At 41.6% G+C, this 22,204-nt stretch overlaps 1 protein-coding gene and 1 long non-coding RNA gene across 2 annotated transcripts; one reads left to right on the forward strand and one right to left on the reverse strand.

The window, feature by feature from the left end:
- Nucleotides 1-6,877: 6,877 nt before the first annotated feature.
- Nucleotides 6,878-12,859, reverse strand: rcn1 (reticulocalbin 1, EF-hand calcium binding domain). The gene is made up of 6 exons (XM_034529417.1): nucleotides 12,350-12,859; nucleotides 11,303-11,496; nucleotides 11,017-11,195; nucleotides 8,902-8,962; nucleotides 8,317-8,516; nucleotides 6,878-8,186 (listed from the first exon to the last, which is right to left on the reverse strand). Exons 1-6 carry the CDS (start codon nucleotides 12,568-12,570, stop codon nucleotides 8,079-8,081), a joined length of 963 nt encoding a protein of 320 aa, XP_034385308.1. The 5' UTR covers nucleotides 12,571-12,859; the 3' UTR covers nucleotides 6,878-8,078.
- LOC117728651 lies at nucleotides 11,869-19,525 on the forward strand. Its single transcript, XR_004609239.1, has 4 exons — nucleotides 11,869-11,980; nucleotides 12,856-13,179; nucleotides 16,559-16,611; nucleotides 19,094-19,525. It is a non-coding gene; the product is annotated as an uncharacterized LOC117728651 (long non-coding RNA).
- Nucleotides 19,526-22,204: the final 2,679 nt, after the last annotated feature.

Consider the following 22,204-nt stretch of genomic DNA (forward strand, 5'->3'; position numbering starts at 1 on the left):
GTTGTTGTCTTTTAAGAGAGAGAGTGTGTGTGTGCGTGTGTGTCTGCTGTGTGTGTGTGTGTGTGTGTGTGTGTGTGTGTGTGTGTGTGTGTTAGAAAGAGAAGAGGTGTTGGTGTTGTCAGGTTAAGAGGCCACCTATGAGTGGTAGTGTGTGTGTGTGTGGGGGGGCAGACAGTAAAACAGCACCCAGCTGCGACTCTGACAGGGTGCAGGTCTCACCCTAAATCTCTGACACACATCTTCATAACTAGGAACATCTGGAGCCCAGTAAATCTCATTAGAAAAGACACATACCTCAGTGTCAGCTGGCTGTACTTCACTGACTTCCCCCTTCTGCGTAAGCTGGGCCCCTACATGCACACATGTTCACACACACACACACACACACACACACACACACACACACACACACACACACACACACACATTAAAGTCCCAATTGTAAATAATATCCTTCAGTTTGGAATGGCATTTTACATCATGGAGCCACATGATGGCAGTATCAGCCTTTTCACTCCAGCTGATTCACTGTGAGTGCTGGAGTGCGACTGACCCCATAATAGTGCTTTCATTTGTACATATAATACATGCCCCGAGAGGCCACAATAAATATGTGAAAATCAACCAAAGTGAGAAACAAGAAGGCACGTTCAGAGCATGCCCTGCCCCATCAAATATACATGATGTGGATGAAGTTGTGTGTCAAGTCCATCGGCGATGAGCTGATTCAGCTACAGCGGGTAGGTTAATAAAATATGACTCAATGTGGGAAGAATAGAGCAGCTGTATGACGCTGTGGGTTAATGATGACACATACCTGGAAAAGCAATGTAAACACGCACATGGTATATTTAGCTGTTGGCTACATGTTACACAGAAACCACAACGCACATTCACTGAAGGCATTCTCTCAAACTCATAAACACACATACAGTACACACTCACACATCTGCTTCTGCATTGCTGCTTTTATTCCATAACAGATCCTGACACTTTCCAAACTAACAGAAAGATTAAAATGCCATTCTGCTATTTCAGGGTCACAGACTCATATGAAGTGGTGATTCAGGTTGTTTTCCAATCCACTAAATGGCTACGAAGTAGTATCTCTGTGATCTGTTTTTTTCAGTTTCTTAATCCAACGCACTTTGATTAAGAACTGCTTCTCTTTGTTCTCTCTCTGCGGGGCCCCAGGAGGAAGAGGAAGATCAGAGGGACATTTTACTCACTCCAGTTCACTCTTAACTGGAGACTGCCCAGGCTGTGTGGTGCATGAGGAACCCATGCTTTAAACCTCCTCAAACATTACTACCAGAATTATTGCACATATTCAAAGAAACCTTACATGGATCTGCCTGTCCTTCAAAAGATTGTTTCTGCTCGGAGTTAATGGGAGAAAGTTTCTCATAACACCACAAATGTCTGCATTACTCCCTTTCTGCCAAACGTTACCACCAATCTGAATGCATGAACACACACACATATACACGCATACACACTCGCATGCACACACGCCACCAGATGCCCCCTCAGCTGTACTGCTGGCTGTTTGCCTTTAAGGGGTGCCAGTGTGGGTAATCTCAGGTGACGTACACCTGGTAACGCACAGCCCAAGACATCTGTAGGACAGCAGGCCTAGCTTCACAGCCTCCATATCCACGTGCAACCCCCCAAAAAGCCTTTGTTTTGAATGCAAGTGTGATTTAACCTCACTGTCACAATGAAAGCCAAGAAAAAAGCAGTTAATTTCATATATGCAAGATCAAACATGAACTTTCTCCAAAATATTAAGTCTTTTCATTTACTTGGTCTAATAATGGGATATTATTTGTCAATAAGTCATTCAGTGCATGGTCCAGGTGCATCCAACGTTATTATAAAGCTCCGACTGTGTTTCTTTGGGCCAAAAAGACATTATTTAACCTCCGGGAGCAGGAAAGGTCAATGCACATGCAGCACACTGAGGCCTCTATGAGCCCCAAGGGATTGTTAACAAGGTCAAGGCCCCAGAGAGGAAACTAAACGGGAATACAAGAAGGCCTGCATGCAAAAACAGTGCTACACCAACAGGAGGCGCTGTCAAGAACAGTTCAAATGTTTAGTGAAGCATGTTCTTAGTTGTATTCCCAGACAGCATCCCCCCTCCCCTCGGGCTAGCTCTCTTGTGCAGAGCTGCTGCTCCACACAGTCTGAGGGGCCTAGGGGTTCTTGGGGGTATTCCCTGTGGTAAAGCAGGGAGCCTGAGGGGCTCCGGTGTGCTTTGGGAATGCAGAAGCCTTGGGGGCCTGGAGCTCAGATGGGGCCTAGAGGGTAAACTTTCTCACACAGGGAGTAGAGATGGAGCAGATACATAAAGACAGCGAGGGGAAAACACCTTGAGAAGAGTCTGTCAGAAATGCAGGCAACAGCCGGGAAGATCCCACGAGGATACACAGGCACAGAAACACAAACACACACACACATGTATGTACTATACTCTAATCCAAAACCAATATGAGGGCCAGCAAATAGTGTTTTTAAATATTCCCCTCTCTCTTCAACCATACCATCTTTCATCTTCTCCTCTTTTCTCCCCCTGCTGTCTCCTCTATTCCACTGGAAGATATTAACGCCTAACAGGATTAGATGTGTGTCTATCATGTGAGACACAAGATCACAAACCAACCCCAGCCCCCTGAGGAACAGCGGGACAGGAGGGATGAAACAAGGCCACGTCTCCCCTCTCCTCCCCTTCGTCCCAAAGGTATCCAGATGCTGGGACATGGGGAGAGACGGCTAGAGAAAATAAATAGGCATATGTTGACAAATTAAGTGCGGGAGGCGTTTTGTCCAACGATATCAGTCTTACTTTGATAGCATTGTCTCCACACTCACTGCCGTGAACTCCAAAACTACGAAACTGTGGGCCACTTGTGTCTTTTAATTAAAACTTGAAAAGTTTCTCTCTGCATATATCATTATAAGATATGCAGCGGCCTGTCAGAATGAGTGGGCAACTAAAGGAGCAAAGCAGCAGCATAAAAGCAGTTTGAAACTGATTTTGAGTCATCCTGACCTCAGTCCAAAGGGCTCCCATTACTCCAGAAGCAGTTACAATTAGTTACCAACTCACTAGGTTTATGGTTCTTAAATTGAAATATATCACTCTTTAAAGCCTTCTCTCTAATTGTGTAGTCATTAATGGCCTATTCCATACTCTACGTTGATGGGCACTTAAAAAAACTCATGATGATAGACGAGCACAAGTGCAGTTGTTAAAACAAGAGGAAGTCGCTTCTTGTTCTGTCTCGTCACCACTAGGCGGAGTAGAGTCCTGTGATGGGGGAGAGGAGGGATAAGCACTTTCTACAAGATGTCATTAAAGATTGATTGATTCCTTCAAGCTTCATTGTCCAGAAGTAGACACATGTGAGGCGCCGAATTAGCCTACATCCACATGACACGCACATACAATCACACAACTTGCACAAACACAGAAGGAATGGTCTGCGTAGCATTGCCAGCATTATAGAAAGGCTGAGGTCAAAGGTCCAAGTTCACAAAATATAGCCCCTCCACCACACACCAGACAGAGGATACATGTTTTCTCATCATTTGGATTTATCAAATTGATTTGGTCAGCTAACTGTTCAATTATATTTTTTCTACATTTGAATTTCCTATGATGGTCTAAATGTTTATTTCACAAGACTGCCTATTCCACATCTGCACAAAATCCACAATATGTATTGCAAGTATTCACATGTAATCTTATCAAACAACTTTGTTCTGTGATCTAAGTTAGATTGATTCCATTTAATGTTTTCTTGTTCGTCATTTACTTGAAGAGCTTGGGATAAGAGACAAAGTTCATTTTAATGTGATGTAAAAGAGTTATGCTCCCGTATGACACAATTTGACCATTGAAACATAATTTGTATTGGTGTCTTCGAGGAACATGAGGAACTGGAGTCGGCCTTTAAGATACCCTCCATACGTTTTTGGCTGAAGAAAGAAAAGTCCTCCCTTTAGATTGCTAAAACCACCTCATTCATCAAGAAATGAACGAGGACCTCATTAAACTACATTTACATGTACATATTAGCAAGTAGTAACTAATTATGACGGTGATAGCAATACAAATGATATTATTCTAAATGTTATATATCACATATAAGTTCTTCTGTGTGCGGTCACAGCATGCATTTGATTCGTTCACTGCAGTTCCAGAAATTCAAACTATGATCTGTCCTCCACTGAGAAGACAGAAGGGAAAGCCTGTCTCTCGAGCTGTCATGTAAAGGCAAAGAAACATATAAAGTTCAGCCATTCAGATTGGTAAATATTTTGTCTAAACAGCTCAATAATTAACTGAGATTGTACCGTTGTTGTGCCATTATGCATGTTATTATATAATGGGTGCAATGCCTGTTATGAAAGCCTCAGCACAGGATGGTTCAGATGTCCCAAAGATCATTACAAACAACACAGTGGGCTACGAATCCCCAGGGCACAAGGAACAAACACAAGAGATAAAAGACAAAAATGACGGAACTCGGATTTATGCAGCTTAGAAATAGGGCATCGTGATGGTAAGAGTCATGAGGGGAGTTGAAGGGGGGGATGAACTGTATAGTTTATTATGCAGGCAGTTTAACTGTAGTAGTCATTTTGGGTTAGCTGCTGTTAATTACTGTTATGGAAATGGAAGTGTACTATGAAAAAAAGCTCTTTCAAAGGAGATGCAAGACTAAGTGAAAATTATACTAGGGGGCTTCTTAGACAATAATATTCTACACTTTATGACCGTCCTCTCCCACTGTTTCCACCCTGTTCTCACCCAGAGGGCTCATTATTATCAGTGGAGAGGGGTTGATCTACGCAGACACTCATATGAGAGCTGTCTGAAGGCATTACTGTACACACACTCCCCCAGTGTGAATGATTAGGAACCTATCATAAACAGGCGGGGCAGGCTGTTAAACATGACCGCGGGGCAGGCTGCACAGATAGCCCATGTGCCCCCTTCTTGCTCAGTCAAACACACATTTGGTTCTTTTACATCTGCGTGCACCACTAATACTCATCCACCTTCACTCACACACTGGCACCGACTCACAGATGCACCCTGACACATGACAAACCTCATATGCTATTTGGAGGAAGTACATTGAGCTACTTAGTGTTTTAGGCCTCCCAATTATTTAAATGTGTGATGCAAGTCTGACCACACACTCCTTAGAAAGGCAACAGAGCAAACATTTGATTATCCAATAGACATTATAGAGACCAAAAATAACTAAAAACTTCAACACCACAGGCAACACCTCCACTTTGAATGTTCCTCAGACCTGGAGCTTTTTGTCAGATGAACAAAGAAGGAATTAATCTGAAAACAAATCTGTATTCTTGGATGAAGCTGCACAAGTGGAGCCATGCCAGAATATGGTAACCTATTTCTGCAAATGTGTATGAAATAAACATTGTTATTGTCATGTCGTCCTCTTACAAAGTTATCTAAACCTGCAAAATGAGAGAGAGATGTATAGTAAAGCCAGAATAGCTTTCCAGACATTTTTGTCTTCTTGCAGTCGTGGTCTGAGTGTTTGAGGAAGGTTCTCCATCACAACAGAATAACACACCCCACACATACATCGCCCTGTCCCTTATTCCTAATGAGCTTTATCGCATTGGTCCCGCTTGACTTGTCTTGCTAACTGGCACACATATATCCATATGTTCCACATGAGCAAGCAGAGGGGACAGGCTGGGTGGCAGAGCTGCTTTCTCAGTTACATCTGAGAGTTTCACTGCAACAGCCAGCAGCAACAGCAAGTCAGCTTAACTCCATCTCTGCTGTGACTGTGAAGACTGCAATTAGTCATGAGAAGTGTTCACAGCATCCGCTTGTTCTTAGTATTCAATAAGTTAATAGTCAAATGCAGACTAGAACATTCAATGGCCTATTCCCGATATAGCTCCTTGAGCTACTCATCACACATAGATATAGTGCGAGGAGAACCATAAGAGGAAAAGACTCTATAAGTTCTATAGACTCAAATGCACAACACAATGGGAGCCTGGTGTCTTAAAAACTGTCCTTTGCAAGTGAGCAGAGGCAGAATGAGTGTGAGTAACAACAGCAGGAGAATAAGAATGAAATTGTGAGAACAGAGCAGTGTACTGGAGGACTGAAAGGGTGTTCAAAAGTATTATGTGCTGCAGTCTGGAATCTGTGTGAACAGACAAGTGTTGACCAGCACACATGTTCTTTAATAGAAGGGAGACGAGGAAAGTCGGACACGGCTCTACAATTATTAAAAATCCGATTGTTCCTCATGGTGAGACTACGGTATTTGTATAGGAGCCATAACCGTTTAGACTAAGAAATCAGTGATATCGATGTAAAAATGACGCAATGATATACAGGCTGCATGGTGGTGTAGTGGCTAACACCGTCACCTCACAGCAAGAGGGGCCCGGGTACGATCTCCCGTCTGAGCGGTCCTTGTGTGGAGTTTACTACATGTTCTCCACATGCAACTCATGAGACTCTAAACAGGGAGTACCCTGCCTTCGCCCCATTGTCAGCTGGGATTGCCTCCAGTCCCCGCGACCCTGAATATGATACATAATTGTATTGATGAAAGGAATACTCCGCATTGGGAAATAAGCTTATTTGGTTTCTTACCCAGTTAGGCGAGGAGATCAATACCAGTCATTCCAGCTTATGGCAGTATTGATCTTCTTTTCTAACTCCGATACAAAGCAAGAGCTATTCACAAAATACTAACTTTTAAGCTGCCATCTATCATATTCACAGAGAGTATATTTCTATCCTTGAACGGCAATAGCGTAAAGATAAATACTTACAAATATAAAAATGATGCGTTAAATTATATTATACGTTTTATTTATCTTGACACAATTCATGAGCATGTGCAGTATGGAAAATGAGACATATCGATGCGTTTGTGCCCATGTGTGAACTATGAATGCAATGAGGTTTGGGACAACAAAGCACAACAGAAAAAGAAAGAAAGAAGGAAGTGACATTAATTTGACTAAAATTACAAATGTTAGTCATAATTGGATCTTTTCATGACATACAATGTACCCATTAAGAAATACAGAACATTTAATTTGAAAACAATAATTAAAGATGACTTTCTGATCAGGTTTATACTGTAAACACAATGCCAAATGCATTATAAATACATGTGGTACATTTAATACAAAAAGATGACCTTGGAGTGATGTAACAGGAAACAAGGGATCATTTGGAGTTATGTATTCAAATCAACAAAGTCCTTAATTAAAATAGACAGTTGTAAAAGGAAGAAGCTCAAATGTGACAAAAGGTCAATTCAATTTAACATAGAGCATAATGTTGGCCTAAGCATACCAATAAATACATTTCAAACTAAGTATAAAGAAAAAAGAATTTCACAGGCTACACTTAAATCTAAACGTGTGCAAAAACCATGCCATTAATTGTCAGTTAATAAACATTTCTTAAAGCACAAAAACAACACGTCTTTAAAATCATGTGGCCAGGAAACTGTAAACAAAGAAACATAATTTGTGAATAAAGACAACCACATTATTCCTCTCAAACTTAAAGTAGAGAAGAGATTTGATAAATAAATTAAAAATTGTTCCGCGCTGTAGTTTCACATTAACAGTGCTATCAAAAACTGTTCTTGTATATTACAATTCACCTAAAGCTCGGCATTCAGCTTTCACAGGTTTTATTGAAGACTATCTACACAGATCTCTGAGGCAATGAATCCGACGATGCGGCTAGAAGGCACCATAGATGAAGAGTAAGTCCACCGTGTCTGGCTTTGCTCCTGAATGTCAGAAACCAAACCGAGACGGAACTTTAGTGTTAGTGGTACGACCAACCCTTATCCCTCGCCTTGTTTAGCATCTACAGTGTTGACTTACAATCCAACACTCTGACATCTGTCCTACTACTACGAGGAAAGGATGGAGTGGTGGTTGCGGAGAGGAGGTGCAAGAGTCTGAGTGGACTTTGAAGACAAAAGATGTTCATCAACCCTCCTCCCACACACGTCAGAAACTGCACCGAGAGCTCAGAGCTCATCGTGGTTCTTGGTGAGGTCCTCTCCGTAGTTTGTGGCCTGGCTTCCCACAAACATGTTCCAGTTTTCAAGGATCTCCTCTTTGGTCAGCATCTGGTCCTGGGGAGGGAGGACAAAGGAATTGCAAGATAAGTAACCCCTATTTTATAACAATAGACGTACATTTTGTTTATCTCAGTCGAAGACCACAGCAATGACGATGGAATACAAATCAGATGAAACTACACACCTTGTCCTGGTCGGACTCATACACCAGATGTCTGGCTTCAGCTTGGGCATGGTCGTAGTCTTGTGGCATAATCCAGTGGCGGATTTCGTCCTGGTCCATCTTACCATCTTTGTTCAGGTCTCGGAAGTCAGAAAACTGTTCCCTCTCGGTCTTGATCCAGTCCGGCTCCGGACCCCCGTCCTCATGGGCAAACATGTCGGCTGAAACAGCAGAAGGACAATGGAAGAGAAACATTTTGTTTCAGGTTAATGTTGGCAGATATAAAAAATCTATTTACAATACTTCTGGGATGCCTACTTAAAGGTCAACAATAGCGGTCAGACATATTTTACATTTGTTTCCTTCCTCAGGTCAACTCACAACATCTAGAGACTAGTCATGAACAAAACTCTAAGGCACATATACACACCTTCAACGTGAGTGTACATGAAAAGAAACTCATGGATTTAGCCATCAATAAATGCTAATGACAGCTATGCTGATGATATAGACCTGTATTGGCCTGTGTCTGTGACAACTGGCCTGTTGTGGACCTTTTAAGGTTTTTACTGTGTGATTTTATTGCATTAGATTGCTTAAACTCACCAATATACTCATCTTCATCCACGTGTCCGTCTCCGTTCTTGTCAATGTCCTCCAAGGTTTCCTGCATTCAGAATAAGTGATGATACCATAAAAGGGAAACACAAGGGTCAATATTAGTGGTAAATATAATATCACATATAGTAATAAAAGAAAAACATGACGCCCCAGGCACAAAGAGGGGATGTATGAGGATCAGCTCACAGCCGGGCTGGCGACTGACACGACAACGAATGAAGGACAGGGTTCCAGCTGATAAGAGCCACATTAAAAGATGATAAAACACTGGCTTTTAAAGCCCTGGGAGATGGATTTCCCACATCTGGGGAATTTGACTGAACAGTTACTTAAAGGATTGCCGTGTAAGCTGATCATTAGTTCACAACCACATACACACAAACATACACTAATTGCAATGCATATAGGTGCAACACACACATGCAGCTACACAGATTAAAATCACTGTATGCATCTGCAGGTGAGATGCCCTCGCTGAAACCTACTGAATGATTAATAGTCATGTAGCTTCTGTGGTCTAATAATAAACAAGCGCAACACTGTACATGAAAAAGAGTTAAATACCAGAATGTTTTATTTAAAATGGTGCTGAGTATTAATACATTTTAGATGGAAGAATCTATGGTTCTTCATCACACCGCATCAAAAGCAGCAGGTTGGTAAGCAACCTACAACTATGGAGGAGGCTCTGTGGTAGGGCTGCAACAACGAATCGATAAAATCGATTATTAAAATAGTTGGCAACGAATTGCATTATCGATTTGTTGTGTCGCGCGATTATTACTCCACCCAATAAGACGCGGAGATGTTTGAGTATAAAAAATAAAAACAAGTTGAGTTGGGAGCGGAGAGGAGAGGAGCAAAAAAAAAAAAGCCGGTAGAGCAAAGACCATCGGAGAGACCTGTAACGTTGTGCGAGAACTAACGGTTATTTCCCCCGTGGTGAACGGCTGTTTCTACGGAGACAAGGCCCCTTCCTGTCCGCCTGCATGTTATGAACCCAGACACCAGGGCGTTAGATGTTCAGACGTTTATGGGATGTCCACAACAAGTATAAAGCAGAACTAGTGGTTATTTATTCCGTGGTGAACGGCGGAAATAACTATTTTTACCGAGACAAGCCACGCCCCCTTTTCCTGCGGTTTATAGACAAGTGCGTCTTATTTATGTACAATTTCTTTTTTCTTTTAAAAATTAGCAGGTGCGGCCTATAGATAGTCCTGAATTTACGGTACCTGTTACCTGTGCATTTTCTGGCACAGTTTTGTTGAATAAAGGGTTGGAAATGAATGCTTTTTTGTTTTTTTATCCGATTCATCGATCAATATCGAACAAATAATCGACAGATTAATCGATTATTAACTCATTAGAGTTTAGGGTTTGTTCGGTTTACAGTGCAACGCAGTGGAGTTCTCGGGCCTCTCAAAGCAGATCGCAGCAGGAAGATATGAAGCATTGAAACAGAACCTGTTTGAATGTAACCTGCATGACGAGCTCCGTTAGTGACCTGCCCTGCTATCCTACAATCATGTCCTTTCCTCGTATGACTCATAGACCATCAATCACTCGCTCTTGTGTGGTTGTGTAAAAGATCTGTGTTAGGAAAACAAAAAAAGGAGCTTAATCTATTAGTATGGTGAGATTCAGGCTGAGCTTCAGCAATCACTGAACATCCTGGCGGAACAGTTGGTAACATTCGATGATGTCACAAAAATGAGAGATTCATTATTAACTCGAACAGAGCAGTGTAGTGCATCACCGCTAACATTTGCCACGCAACTGTTCCATGAAGCCAAATTTATATTTAAAGATCGAGTCGGTCCATCCCACTGGACCTGTTCCAAAAACATACAGAAAGTCAATCATTTCCTGGCCCATTAAAATGTCATTAAGGTGTTATCCAAATGTAGCACATCCATTCAAGTGACCCATTAGATGAAATACATGGATTATAAACTCCAATCTCAGTGGATGAAATTACATAACTCAAAATTAAAAGAATTATATATTTTCATCCATGTAAATCGGAATGTCGAACACTGTGCTTAATGCCACTTTCTAATTACACTTATAATAACCATGTGGTTACAGATAGCTTACCAGAACCACAGTATCCCTCATGTGTTCGAACTCCTCAGGATGGAGGAAGGATGTGAACTCTTCTCTATCTGCTGCCAGGTCCCCATCCAGATCAGCTCTTTTAAACCTCCTCTCATCACGAGGGAGCATCTTCTTGAAGCTAAACTGGTCTGTTGCTTCCTCAAACTCCTCCGGGTTGGCTAAAGATGGGGAATTAAAATCAGGTTACTGTCACAGATATAAATAGCTACTTTAATACTGTAAGTTAAAAACTAAATGACGTATAGCGTGAACAAAACACACGTACAAAGGTAGTATCCGTATGTGGCTTGCTTGTACTCATCCCACGAAATCTTGTTGTCTTTGTTCAGATCATAGTCCGTCCACACCTTAGCCACATTCTCATAAACGTAACGCTTCTGTACACGTTTTATCCAAGCCTTGAGTTCGGCTGTGGAGATGTAGCCATCCGCGTCACCGTCTATCCTGTCCACTATTTTACTGTAAGACAAGAGAATAAAAACAAGGAGCATTTGTTATCATAGAAATTATAGAGTTATCATATACTTTCAATGCTCAAACATGATGGTAAAGACAGTTAACAAACACTTTTTTTCTGTCACACTTCAAAACCTTGATCTATTATTCTTACAATCAGTCAGGAAACATATATTTGGTTGCACCACTTTTACTATCAGGGACGTGGCTTCAATGAGACTACCCTCGAAGGGAGGAGCAGGCAAAGCCCTTTTAGTGAAGAATGCAGTGTAGCCGGGGTATTCTTAGACCTAGTTTGCCACGTTGTGATGTTACAGGGGTCCTCCCACTCAACACAACAGGAAACAGTTTTTTTTAGAGGGCAAGCCCATTTAGCCAACGTGTGTTACATGGTGCCAACTTGTCAACCAAGCAGTGGCCAAAAAAAAAAAGAAAGAAACACTTTGAAGAACCACGTAGCACATGACGTGTAGGCCTATACACTGCGGTAAGTGACAGCAGCTCTACGTACTGCAACACAACTGTACTCAAACTTCACCACCTACATATGGTTCTTTAATTTCGATGTATAATTAAGATTTCAGCTGAGCAATTAACTCCATAGGAGAGTGTGCGACTAGTGCTGGTGGCGCAATAATGCACAGTTTCATATCGCCTTGTAGGTTTGCTGGCATGCACATCTTTCTCAGGCACTTGTGTTCATGTTAAATGTTAATGTCCTTAGCCTGAACAGTTACACGCAAGAGACCCCTTCAGGGGGAAAGTGCGTGATTTACAAAAACAACGACTCAAACGGAGCCCGTGACAATAACTGATATCAAAATCAGCTCGTGTCAGAGTAATGATATGTCCTTACCCAAGCCTGTCCTTGCTCTCCTCGGGAGTGAGCTGGTCAAATGTCCTGGCCTCCTCTTTGCCAAGAAAGGCCTCATGGTCGTATTGGAAGCTTTTATTGTCTTCGTGAGCTTGCCTGCCCAATTCGGGGTCATGAAGAACTCTGTCTTTCCTTAACGTCGGCTTACCGTGCACCACAACCGTGCACAGAAGCGCAGCACACATGAAGCTGTAGACGTCCATCAGTCAGGGATGAAGCTGGAGGTTCCCACTTGAACTAAACAGGCCTGTGACACTACAGCGCACAATGAGCAAGAGGCTGTGGAACTACTTCCACCGCTCGTGCCGATCTAAACCAACCTGTCTTCCTCGCTTCAGCGGCGGTGTGCAACAATGTTGCAGCTGCGCAATAACCAAACCTGCAGAATGCACCTGAGCCTGCACGCGGGTCCACAGAGAACACTTACCGACCTCACTCAAACGTTTTTAGGCAATCCTGTGCCCCTTTTTTTTTTCTTCTGAAAACAGACCGGGGATTTCCTGCCGCCTTACGTACAGCCAATCACAGTGTCCGTTTCAAGTAAGACCCAGCCTGGCCGCCGTCAGGAGCCCTGCCATTGGTCCACGGGATGCCGTAACGCGAGTGGGGTTCAGGCGCCACGTTGCACGCTGATGCGCTAACTCCGTTCTCTGTGGAGTCAGTATGTCAGTTTGAAACCAGTAAGGAGGGAACATATGAACATGGTTACAGCTCTGTTGGTTGCAGAGCTGCTTCTTTCTTTAACATGGTCGTGTTCCCACTCCAACATGCACCCGGACGGTGTGGCTATGTGTAATGTGTCGAGCATACAGGTATGTGCACGTATAAACGTTGCAAGCCCCCATTGCTTCAATTATGCACAGTCACTTACACATAAAACCCCGCAGTCTTGTCTTTGCTGTAGTTTGTAATGTATAAAACAAAGCTTGAAGTTATTGAAAATGGAACAACCAACCTTGAAAATATGTTAGTTGTCCCCAAGAAAGTCCTATATGTTCACTCAGTGTTTGTGTTGAGGCACAGTTGTCTTTTAACACAAGTGAATACTGAGTACAATGTTTGGGACAAAAGCTGTTTCATCACTACACCATCTGAGTATGATATTTGGATATAGAATAACAGCTGTTGAGTCTTTGAATCTGCTACCACAAAAGTACCTAACCTGTAGTATTTTAATTTAGGGATTGCATGAACATTATTAGGGAGGCTAATGCATCTAGTTTGTGCTTAAACAGTGGTATAGGTCCTTGTCACAGTAGCCATGTTGATGTGATTGCAGGTTAAATAAATGTGTAATTATTTACATTAAGTATAGCCCTGTTCCATTAAGGTGGGCCAGGGCCCTGCTATTGTGCATGCTGGTTCGCTGGAATGGCTGGGACACTAAATAAAGTGGGACTATAATTATTGCTATTAATTACACCTGTGTTTACCCTATGTCAGAATGGGTGCTGTAAAAACAGCCTTTACACAGAATTCAAAACAACTATTTTTTATGTAAATATACAGTGGAGTAATGTCTACCTGAGCAGAGAATGAAATGGCTCTCTGTGTGGTGTCATCTGAGCTTCAACTTGCCTTGTTGGCATAGGTGTGTCTTTATTGCATGTTAGCGTGTCCTACTGGCTAGCTCATGACCGCGGCTCTTCACTGCTCTCATATGGGGGTCCTGAGGACTGCATTGATGCGGAGCACCTACCCTCTGGTTGCCACTCAGGTAAAACAATATTAGCTCTGTTGACCCGAGTTTGAGCTGCTAGCAACGTTAGCTACGAGCCATAGCCATGTTGAAAGCCTTTTAGAGGCAACAGAAATGCCCCCAATCTCATATATTTCCTCCTTTTAAGTGTCAACAAAGTCCAAGACTCAGTTCCACTGTGGTCTAGGACCAGCTCATGGGCTGCAACAAAGAAACGAGATGCACCAAGTTGAAGTTTAACAATATTTTTATTGAAACAAAACAACCCAAATTCAGCCAAACTAAAGACATACTTAAAGGAATAGTGTGAACGTCAGTGAAACCAGCAGTGTGTGGTTACATACCCAAACCCATTCAGGTCCCTTGAAGGGCCAGACTGCTACTAGCAATCAGGGCTTTATAGACTGGGAAGAGCGGGCACAGGTATTCCCAGTTGTCCTTAACGATCCCGCCACTAGAACACATGACAGGTCGTTGATCACATAGTCAACAAACAACAATAAAACAGCAAAACATAGCTTTGCAAATGTCATACAAGGATGTATCTACCTGCTGCTATCTGCTTTCAGAGGCCAGAGACCTGCATTGAACCGAACAAGCACCATTAGATCGTACTCTGTATTGGTAGGTTCTCTGAGTTGAGGAATTGGGAAAGAAAAAGTTGTATTGATGCACCCTGTTATTAAATGTAGAGCAGCACAAGCCAGTGACACTACATGTAGCTCTAGTCCAGTACATGTGTGTTACTGTGAGGGTGGGGAGGTGTCCCTGTTTTGTTAACTTAATGCTTGCAACATAATGTTTTAAGAAAGACATAGAAAGAATTTGCATGGGGAGGGGGGTGCGATCATATCTACATGAAGATGACAAGAAGATTCACATTACTTAGATGCATCTTAACTAGCAGACTCTGTACCCTGGAAACAAGTTGCTGACACTGCCGTGCCTAATCCTTCTTTGTGGGCAGGAGAAATGTGTACTTTGCCATTCATCAGTAGCATAATAAGCCAGCACATGGCACTTTGCTGTTTTGCATAAATAGTACACCCCAGTTTATGATTATAAAGGGGCCCTGGGGCTAACTAGCCTCTTTATTCTATTAATGAATAGTTAATGTATTTAAATTAGTCCTGCCTGGTCAATTTGAATCAGTGTGTTGTGCAGACATGAAGAAATACAAATGTGTTTTTCCCAGTAAGAGGCATCTCTGAAATCTACTAAAAAGATATAAATAAACATAAACTTTGTAAAGTCTGGGCTATATTAAGATAATGTTCTTATTGGTATTAGACATGCATCTCACAAGCTTCATCAACAAGAATAAATCATTTTCTGTGAACAATTTTTATAGATGTATAAACTTCTGCATGGTGCTTAACTCACTTGAATTAGAATGTATACCATTTAATCCCACATTATAGTGGATGCTTTTGTGTTGAAGGTTATGTGAAGTAAGGAATAATCTCAAACAATAGTAGCATGGCTGAACAACTGCAGACATTAACATGTTGGAGAGAGAAAGTAGTTGGGAAGAGTGGCTTTCAACATGAATATTTCACAGAGGAATAGAAAGGGGAGGGGGTTGCAGCTACAGGGGTGTTCAGTTAACCATGAGATTACACACACTGCAGAAGGCATTTGGTTAATGTAATTAAGAAAACCCTATGGTGGGAGACACAGAGCATTAGTGTCCGGGATATACAGTTCTGTTGTGGCCTTTTCCTGCCCCACGCTCACAGACACACTGTATATTTATCCCGTTCACTTTTCTTTCTTTTTTTTTTGCAACAAAAGCTCTAGTTTGTTCATGCATAAATTCATCTGAACTGAATCTGAAGTGCTTATTAATAACTGTGATTTGACACTAATTTATTGAAGTGAATATGGCTGTTATCAAAAAGCTTTTTAAAAAACTTTATTTATTGGTGATGGTACACAAAGTATTTACCTAAAAATGCATCTAATCTGTGGGTAAATGTATATATTCCAGTGACGTTTCATTCAATACATAACTTCTCGTTTTTAACAAATGTACCCCCGTTTTGGGTGCAGATTAAGCCAGAATGGTTTGGATGACATGGATGAGGCCATTCCTCAGCTTTTTGCAGTCAAAGCTGAGTTTGTTACTGAGGCATCTGACCAATGAAGGTACATTTAATTGCTTTGCTCTGCTATCAGTCAGCTGCAACTCGTGGTAAGAAAAGGTTTCTTCCTATTTTGCTTGAAGCTGCCTCAATGCAGCTTTAAACCAGAGTTTAGAAAGAAAAAAACATTTATATAACCAGACATTTGAATACATGACCTTTGAAACTACAATGTCATTATTTATCAATTTACTCCTCTGCTTTATTTTCTTCAGGTACGGTAATTTCACCAATGTTTCTATATTATTTTTTATTGTTTTGGTTTCCGTTATGTTCTTGGGAATTCCCAGTGCGTTTCTTAATGAATGTGAGTTTTGTGTCTACAATAATTTTTCCGTCTGGTTTTAGGTTGGTTTGTGGAGGAGTTGAAGTAGAATATTGATTTGACTCAACAATAACAGGTAATATAGAGTCTCTCATCACACAATTACTCTCCACAATGTCCCTCCCCCTTGTGAATTCACATACTTATAATAATTCACCGCCCATACTATTCTGGATAGATTAATAAACTTCTCATTGCTGCCACATAGGAGAAAAGAAACCTTTGCTCTGTTTAATGACAACTGTAAAATGGAGGCAATCATGGGATGCCTCCCATGACATTTCCCAGTTCCTGTCCGCTCCACTTATCTTAGACAAATGACCGTGCCAGGCCACTATCGAGATGAAGCGTTTTCCCCGAGTCATTACGTCTGTCATCAGGGCCATTTCCATATTGAAAAATCTCAAACAATAAACGACGCCTGAGCCTTTAATAACTGTGAAGGAATCATATTTGGAAAATTGCATTGAAGCAATAACCTTTTCTCCCTGTAATTAGATGACAGAGAGGTCCTGGTTTTAATTAAGTCAGCAATTTATAGTTGCACAGCCATACCTCAGCGTGCTGATTAGTATAGGAGGGATCACAGAACAGCGTTGCCTCAATTTGAACAGATTTGATCTAGTAATTACTGTGTTATATGGCAAAGGCCACAGCAAGTCTCAGACTCAAGACTCTGGTGATGCAGTGCTCCGTGAAGCATGGCCCTTCCTATCGTTACTCGAGCTGCAAATATGTGGCGAGCAAGTGTCTGTCTGAATAGGCCTTCAAAAGGGGTCATCAACAGAGGACATCATGTTTGAGGAGGCATATTAAGGTGGGATTGTGAATGTGAGGTGTCTGTGTGTGCACGTGTGTGTGCGTTAGAGGGAATTTGTTTAGGCGCAGCATCATTTTATGCCGCATCTTAATTGATCCCATTGGTCACTGTTAAACGTTAACATTTGCACGAGGGGGCAGAACAGTTAAGGATGCTGTTTTAGTGCTGTGTTAATAAACATGGCAATTTACTGTCAATTTATGCCCTGACAGGTCGTAATGAAGACCATGAAAAGAAGATTAGCTGGAGCTGTTACAGCAGACCGTCTAGGGACCGTCATCATGAGACTGTAGGGACCAGCGCTTGTTGTGTGAGCTGGCACCCCTCTGGCTTTCTGTTGCCGTGCACATGATTGACATTAATGGTCCAGTTTACGGAAAGAATAGTAAATTCGTGTTCTCTCTTTTGAGAATATGACATTCATCACATTACACAGACATGCATCTATAGGCTATCAGAACAATAGCACATGGCAGCCCCCTTGACACATCATTAGTGACATCAAACAGATGCTTGTGATCTGTGCCGCTAATTTCATTAGCTTCTCCGGCTAACCACAACAGTGTTACAGTGTGGTAAAGGTCTGTGTGGCATCCAAGCAAGAAGGGCACATATTTGGTCTGGGTATGCCTTTCTACTCTACTATATATTTAATTTTTGGGGTTCACAGCATCTGGAATTAGCTACGCAGCCATCTCCTTCATGGGGAGTAGGGCATACAAAATCCTGCCAAAATGTCAACGATTTTTTTGACTATACTGTGACACATTATGGGGGGAGGGGGAGGATAAGGGTATTTAAAATTGGACAGGAAATGCACACACCTGGTAGAGATCAGAAGAGCGATCCATGTAGGCTCCTCGTGTCGACTTTTCCCAATCTAAGCAATGCAAATCCCGAGGGCCTAATGGGAGAATGGGGTTAATTAATCCCAGAGGACACCTCAGATTGAGGAGAGGGGCTCCTCAGCCCCCTCAATCTTTCCCCGATAAAGGTCACGCTTCACAATAAGACTATGAATGTGTCTCCACCCCCCCACTCCCCCTCTGAGTACTTCTCGTCCTCTCCTTCAAAACATCTAATTTGATCGCCTTCCTTCAATCTGCATAACTATATTGCCTGAGAACTAACCCTGAAACACACTGGGACATTAAGTGCTAATACTAAATGCCGTCCCCAGGCTTTGAATCATCCATAGATCTGTGACAAAGTGGCCTCAGAGGCAATGGAGTCTGGTGCTAAATGTCCGCCACTGGCTAAACATCATTTGTGTGCTGACGTTGGATGATAAAGACTCGAGGCCTTGGCTGTGTGTCTGTGCCCTGCAATTTATGGGTCATCATTTGGGTGACATTTTCCTCTGGTCCAACATTCTAGTCAGTTGACGTCACATTACTTTATTTACACCTTCTCTGGACTGTGGCATGTTTGAGTGAAACTGTATGACCCGTGCGCACGAACCACAGATGCTGTATCCAGCCTTTTTTGCTGTCGCTGCGGGGTTGTTCTGTGACAGAGGACACTCACTAAGTGAATCCTAATCCTTAATCCTATGTGATTTAAAGAGGTTTGTCTCTATAGTCTAATAACCCGAATTCTTCTCAGAGTATATTACATCAAGAGATCAAAGTCAGATCAATGCTAAATTGCCATGATGATTAAAACACTGGACCAGTAATCAAGAAACTAAATATCAGTACTTTACTTTCTATAAAATACATCTTCTTCCCCACTTTAGGTTATCGACAACACCTGCAAGCTCCTTCTCTGTATCGTCTGACTTGACTCCTCCATCAAGCAGATAGGATGGTTTTGGCTGCAGAAAGAGTGTCTCCCCTGGGCTGCAGCAGAGCTCCTGTCCCCTTCTCTCCCTGCAGCTGGAGCTACCAGAGCCAGATGCTACGTAGCTTCACCACCCTCTGTCCCCCATTTCTCTCTTCCAGGAGGATGGTGCCCAGAGAGGAGGATGACAAACGCCTCTGCCTCCTCTTACTGACGGATTTGGACGACCTGACTCCAGCCCTGCACTGTTCCAACCGCCAGCACAAGATGTTGACTTAATGGAAGGGGGTTGGCTGTGGATTGGCCCATATGCGTTTGTATTGGGAAAATATGGCAGGGCGGCGGTGTGTCTGTGTATTTGTGTATTCAATAGTGGTGTGTGTGTGTGTGTGTGTGTGTGTGTGTGTGTGTGTGTGTGTGTGTGTGTGTGTGTGTGTGTGTGTGTGTGTGTGTGTGTGTGTGTGTGTGTGTGTGTGTGTGTGTGTGTGTGTGTGTGTGTGTGTGTGTGTGTGTGTGTGTGTGTGTGTGTGTGTGCGTGCATGTGTGTGTGTGTGGCCCAGACTGCCTACATCCATCATGCCATGGCGCTCTGGCAGAGAGTGGAACTCAGACAGCTTCACTAACACACGGTCAGTTAAATTGCCTGTTAAATTGTCCTGGTCTATCTTAGGTGTAGATAAAAACACTGCACTTAAAGCCTGCACTTAAAGGCAGAAATTGTCAAGTAAATGCCAACCTCCCTCCATGCATAGAGGGAGAAAGAGAGGGAAAGAGTGAGAGAAGGAGAGACAGAGATGCTCTAAGGGAAACACATTTCCATTACATGACAAAATACTGCAGGATAGACACAGGATAGTGTGTCTCTTGGAGATGCCACAACTGTTGGCTTATTCATATTTTCATCAAGTTATGAAGTTTATACTGAGATAGTATTACCGTCAGAACATTATAGTATATATTTCAAAGTCTAAAACACTTTTTTTTCACTTTGTAAGATTCACAAATGTATCCAAAACGCCAATATACAGTTTATATGAGCTCTAGACTCACCTGATCAATAGGCTAAATTATGCATGAGTACAAACTTCACTGTGATCCCTTAATGATTAAAACAACGGTCTCAATCCAATACGTTTGACATTTCTCTCCATGCAACCAGATGGAAAATGAAGCCTCATTCTTTAAACATTACTGTGATATTAGGATAATTGCCTGCATCCTAATTGTGTACCTGAAGCCGAACGCATTCGAGAGCTGCTCTCCTGGTACCAGAGGTAAAGAAAAGGGTGGTTTATAGTTAAAGCCTCTGGTCAGAATTTGTCATAAAGAAAACTATTACAAATACAAGGGGAAATACATTTCACAGAAACATGAATTTGTATATATCACACAGAAACTTACATTTTGAAAATGCGTTCCAGTTTAAAAACGTTGTTATACTCTCCACTACATCACAGACTAAAAGTCTGTCTCTTGAAATGATACTTTGTTTAATATCTTGCTTAATGCTCTGAAATGTTAAAATAGGTTTTCCTTTGGCTCTGGATTTGGTTCAAAACTTGAAATGTCAACCTTCGTGTATTCAAATGAAGACAATAAAAGACTATTATTAATTACTTACACTAGTTGACGCACACAGTTCTGTCTTTGTTCTATTTTGCTGAAAATAATGATGATCCATAAATACTGATATAGATAGTTTTTATTCTCAAACATCTTATTTTGAGGTACTTTGATAATGTCTCAGATGTTATAACATATTTAAGGCCACATACTGTGGTATTTCTTCGCAGATTAGAAGCTTGATAATTAGATGGATGGACGTATTCTGCCAACATAAACTGTGATATGAGAGGTCATCTCTATTGACACACAGGGAGCTACTGCATCAATGAACAATGTGTGACAATGACTGTAAAAGCATCAATATGTGTCAGCAGCCATTAAGATGTTAATGTTTGCATAAACTAATGATAATATTTGTATTCAACGGCTCCAATGTGCAACACATAGAAACTCAGATTTATACTTTAATATATAATGTAATCACATCAGCTGCAATAGTACTTGCAAAGTTACATTTTTACATTTTTTCCTTGTTCATTGTGATTTATGACCTAAGAACTACATATTTGTTAATGATATTTTATTTTCATAAATCAAGAAGAATTAAGTGAATGACTCTAGAAATTTAGAATAAATAGACAGAGTACTTTATTAATAGTGAGGGGACAATTCACTCTTACAGCAGTTTAGAGCATAAATTTAGATTACAATTAGCAATAAAATGACATCCTCATATGTTGTGTCCCCACTTGATCCTCATTCATGTGAGGCCAAACAAATATCAACATAGAAATTTTAAAAAAAACATTATTTATTTAATTGTATAATATAATTATTGACATATCCCAAAGTATATACTCACACCCCACTCAACCAGTGACAGTAATCATGCAGAAAATAAGTGCACGTGAATACAAACAGTGCCAGGTTACCTTTGTTCAGCAGAGCGCAAATGAAACCTGCAGCATGTTTCGATATTGAACTCCAGCGTCATCACTCTGAGTGCCTGTGGGTCCCCAGTTGGACACTAGGGGGCAGAAAAGCTCCACAAGTGGCGACGGTGGAGAGCACACTGCAGCACTGGCCAAGTGTTCTCCTCCGTTATCACCTGAAGATGGTTTTGTGAGATTTCTGGGTTGGTTTGTATTTAGAGCTTGAGATATAATTGATTTTAACCGTTTTTTATGTTTTTATTGTTCATATAACTGCCGATTGGAAACTTGCCCCGCCCATTTAGTAAAGATTGCATAATGTGCGCGTTCAATTATAAACATATAGAGTCATATATAACACAGCGATAAACTATCTCAACATATCATATTATTAGCATACATTCGGTTATTTATGTCAAAGTTGTTATTGTGATGTTGTGTAATAGGACTCGTGAGTTGCTGATGTTCTTGCGTGCGTTGCTTGAAGGAGAAAGGTTGATGGAGTCTTTCCTTTGGAGTGTTTTTACTTTGGTTCAACCTGGCAACATTCTCTCTCCCTCTGTCGTTTC

The sequence above is a fragment of the Cyclopterus lumpus genome, chromosome 3 (assembly GCF_009769545.1).
Source record: "Cyclopterus lumpus isolate fCycLum1 chromosome 3, fCycLum1.pri, whole genome shotgun sequence".
In the NCBI taxonomy this organism is placed as follows: Eukaryota; Metazoa; Chordata; class Actinopteri; order Perciformes; family Cyclopteridae; genus Cyclopterus; species Cyclopterus lumpus.

Coding starts and splice junctions, on each gene's coding strand:
- rcn1 (XM_034529417.1), bottom strand. CDS start 12,570: ATGGACGTCTACAGCTTCATGTGTGCTGCGCTTCTGTGCACGGTTGTG. Junction 11,497..12,349: donor GAGAGCAAGGACAGGCTTGG/GTAAGGACATAT, acceptor CTTGTCTTACAG/TAAAATAGTGGACAGGATAG. Junction 8,517..8,901: donor GGATGAAGATGAGTATATTG/GTGAGTTTAAGC, acceptor CTGCTGTTTCAG/CCGACATGTTTGCCCATGAG.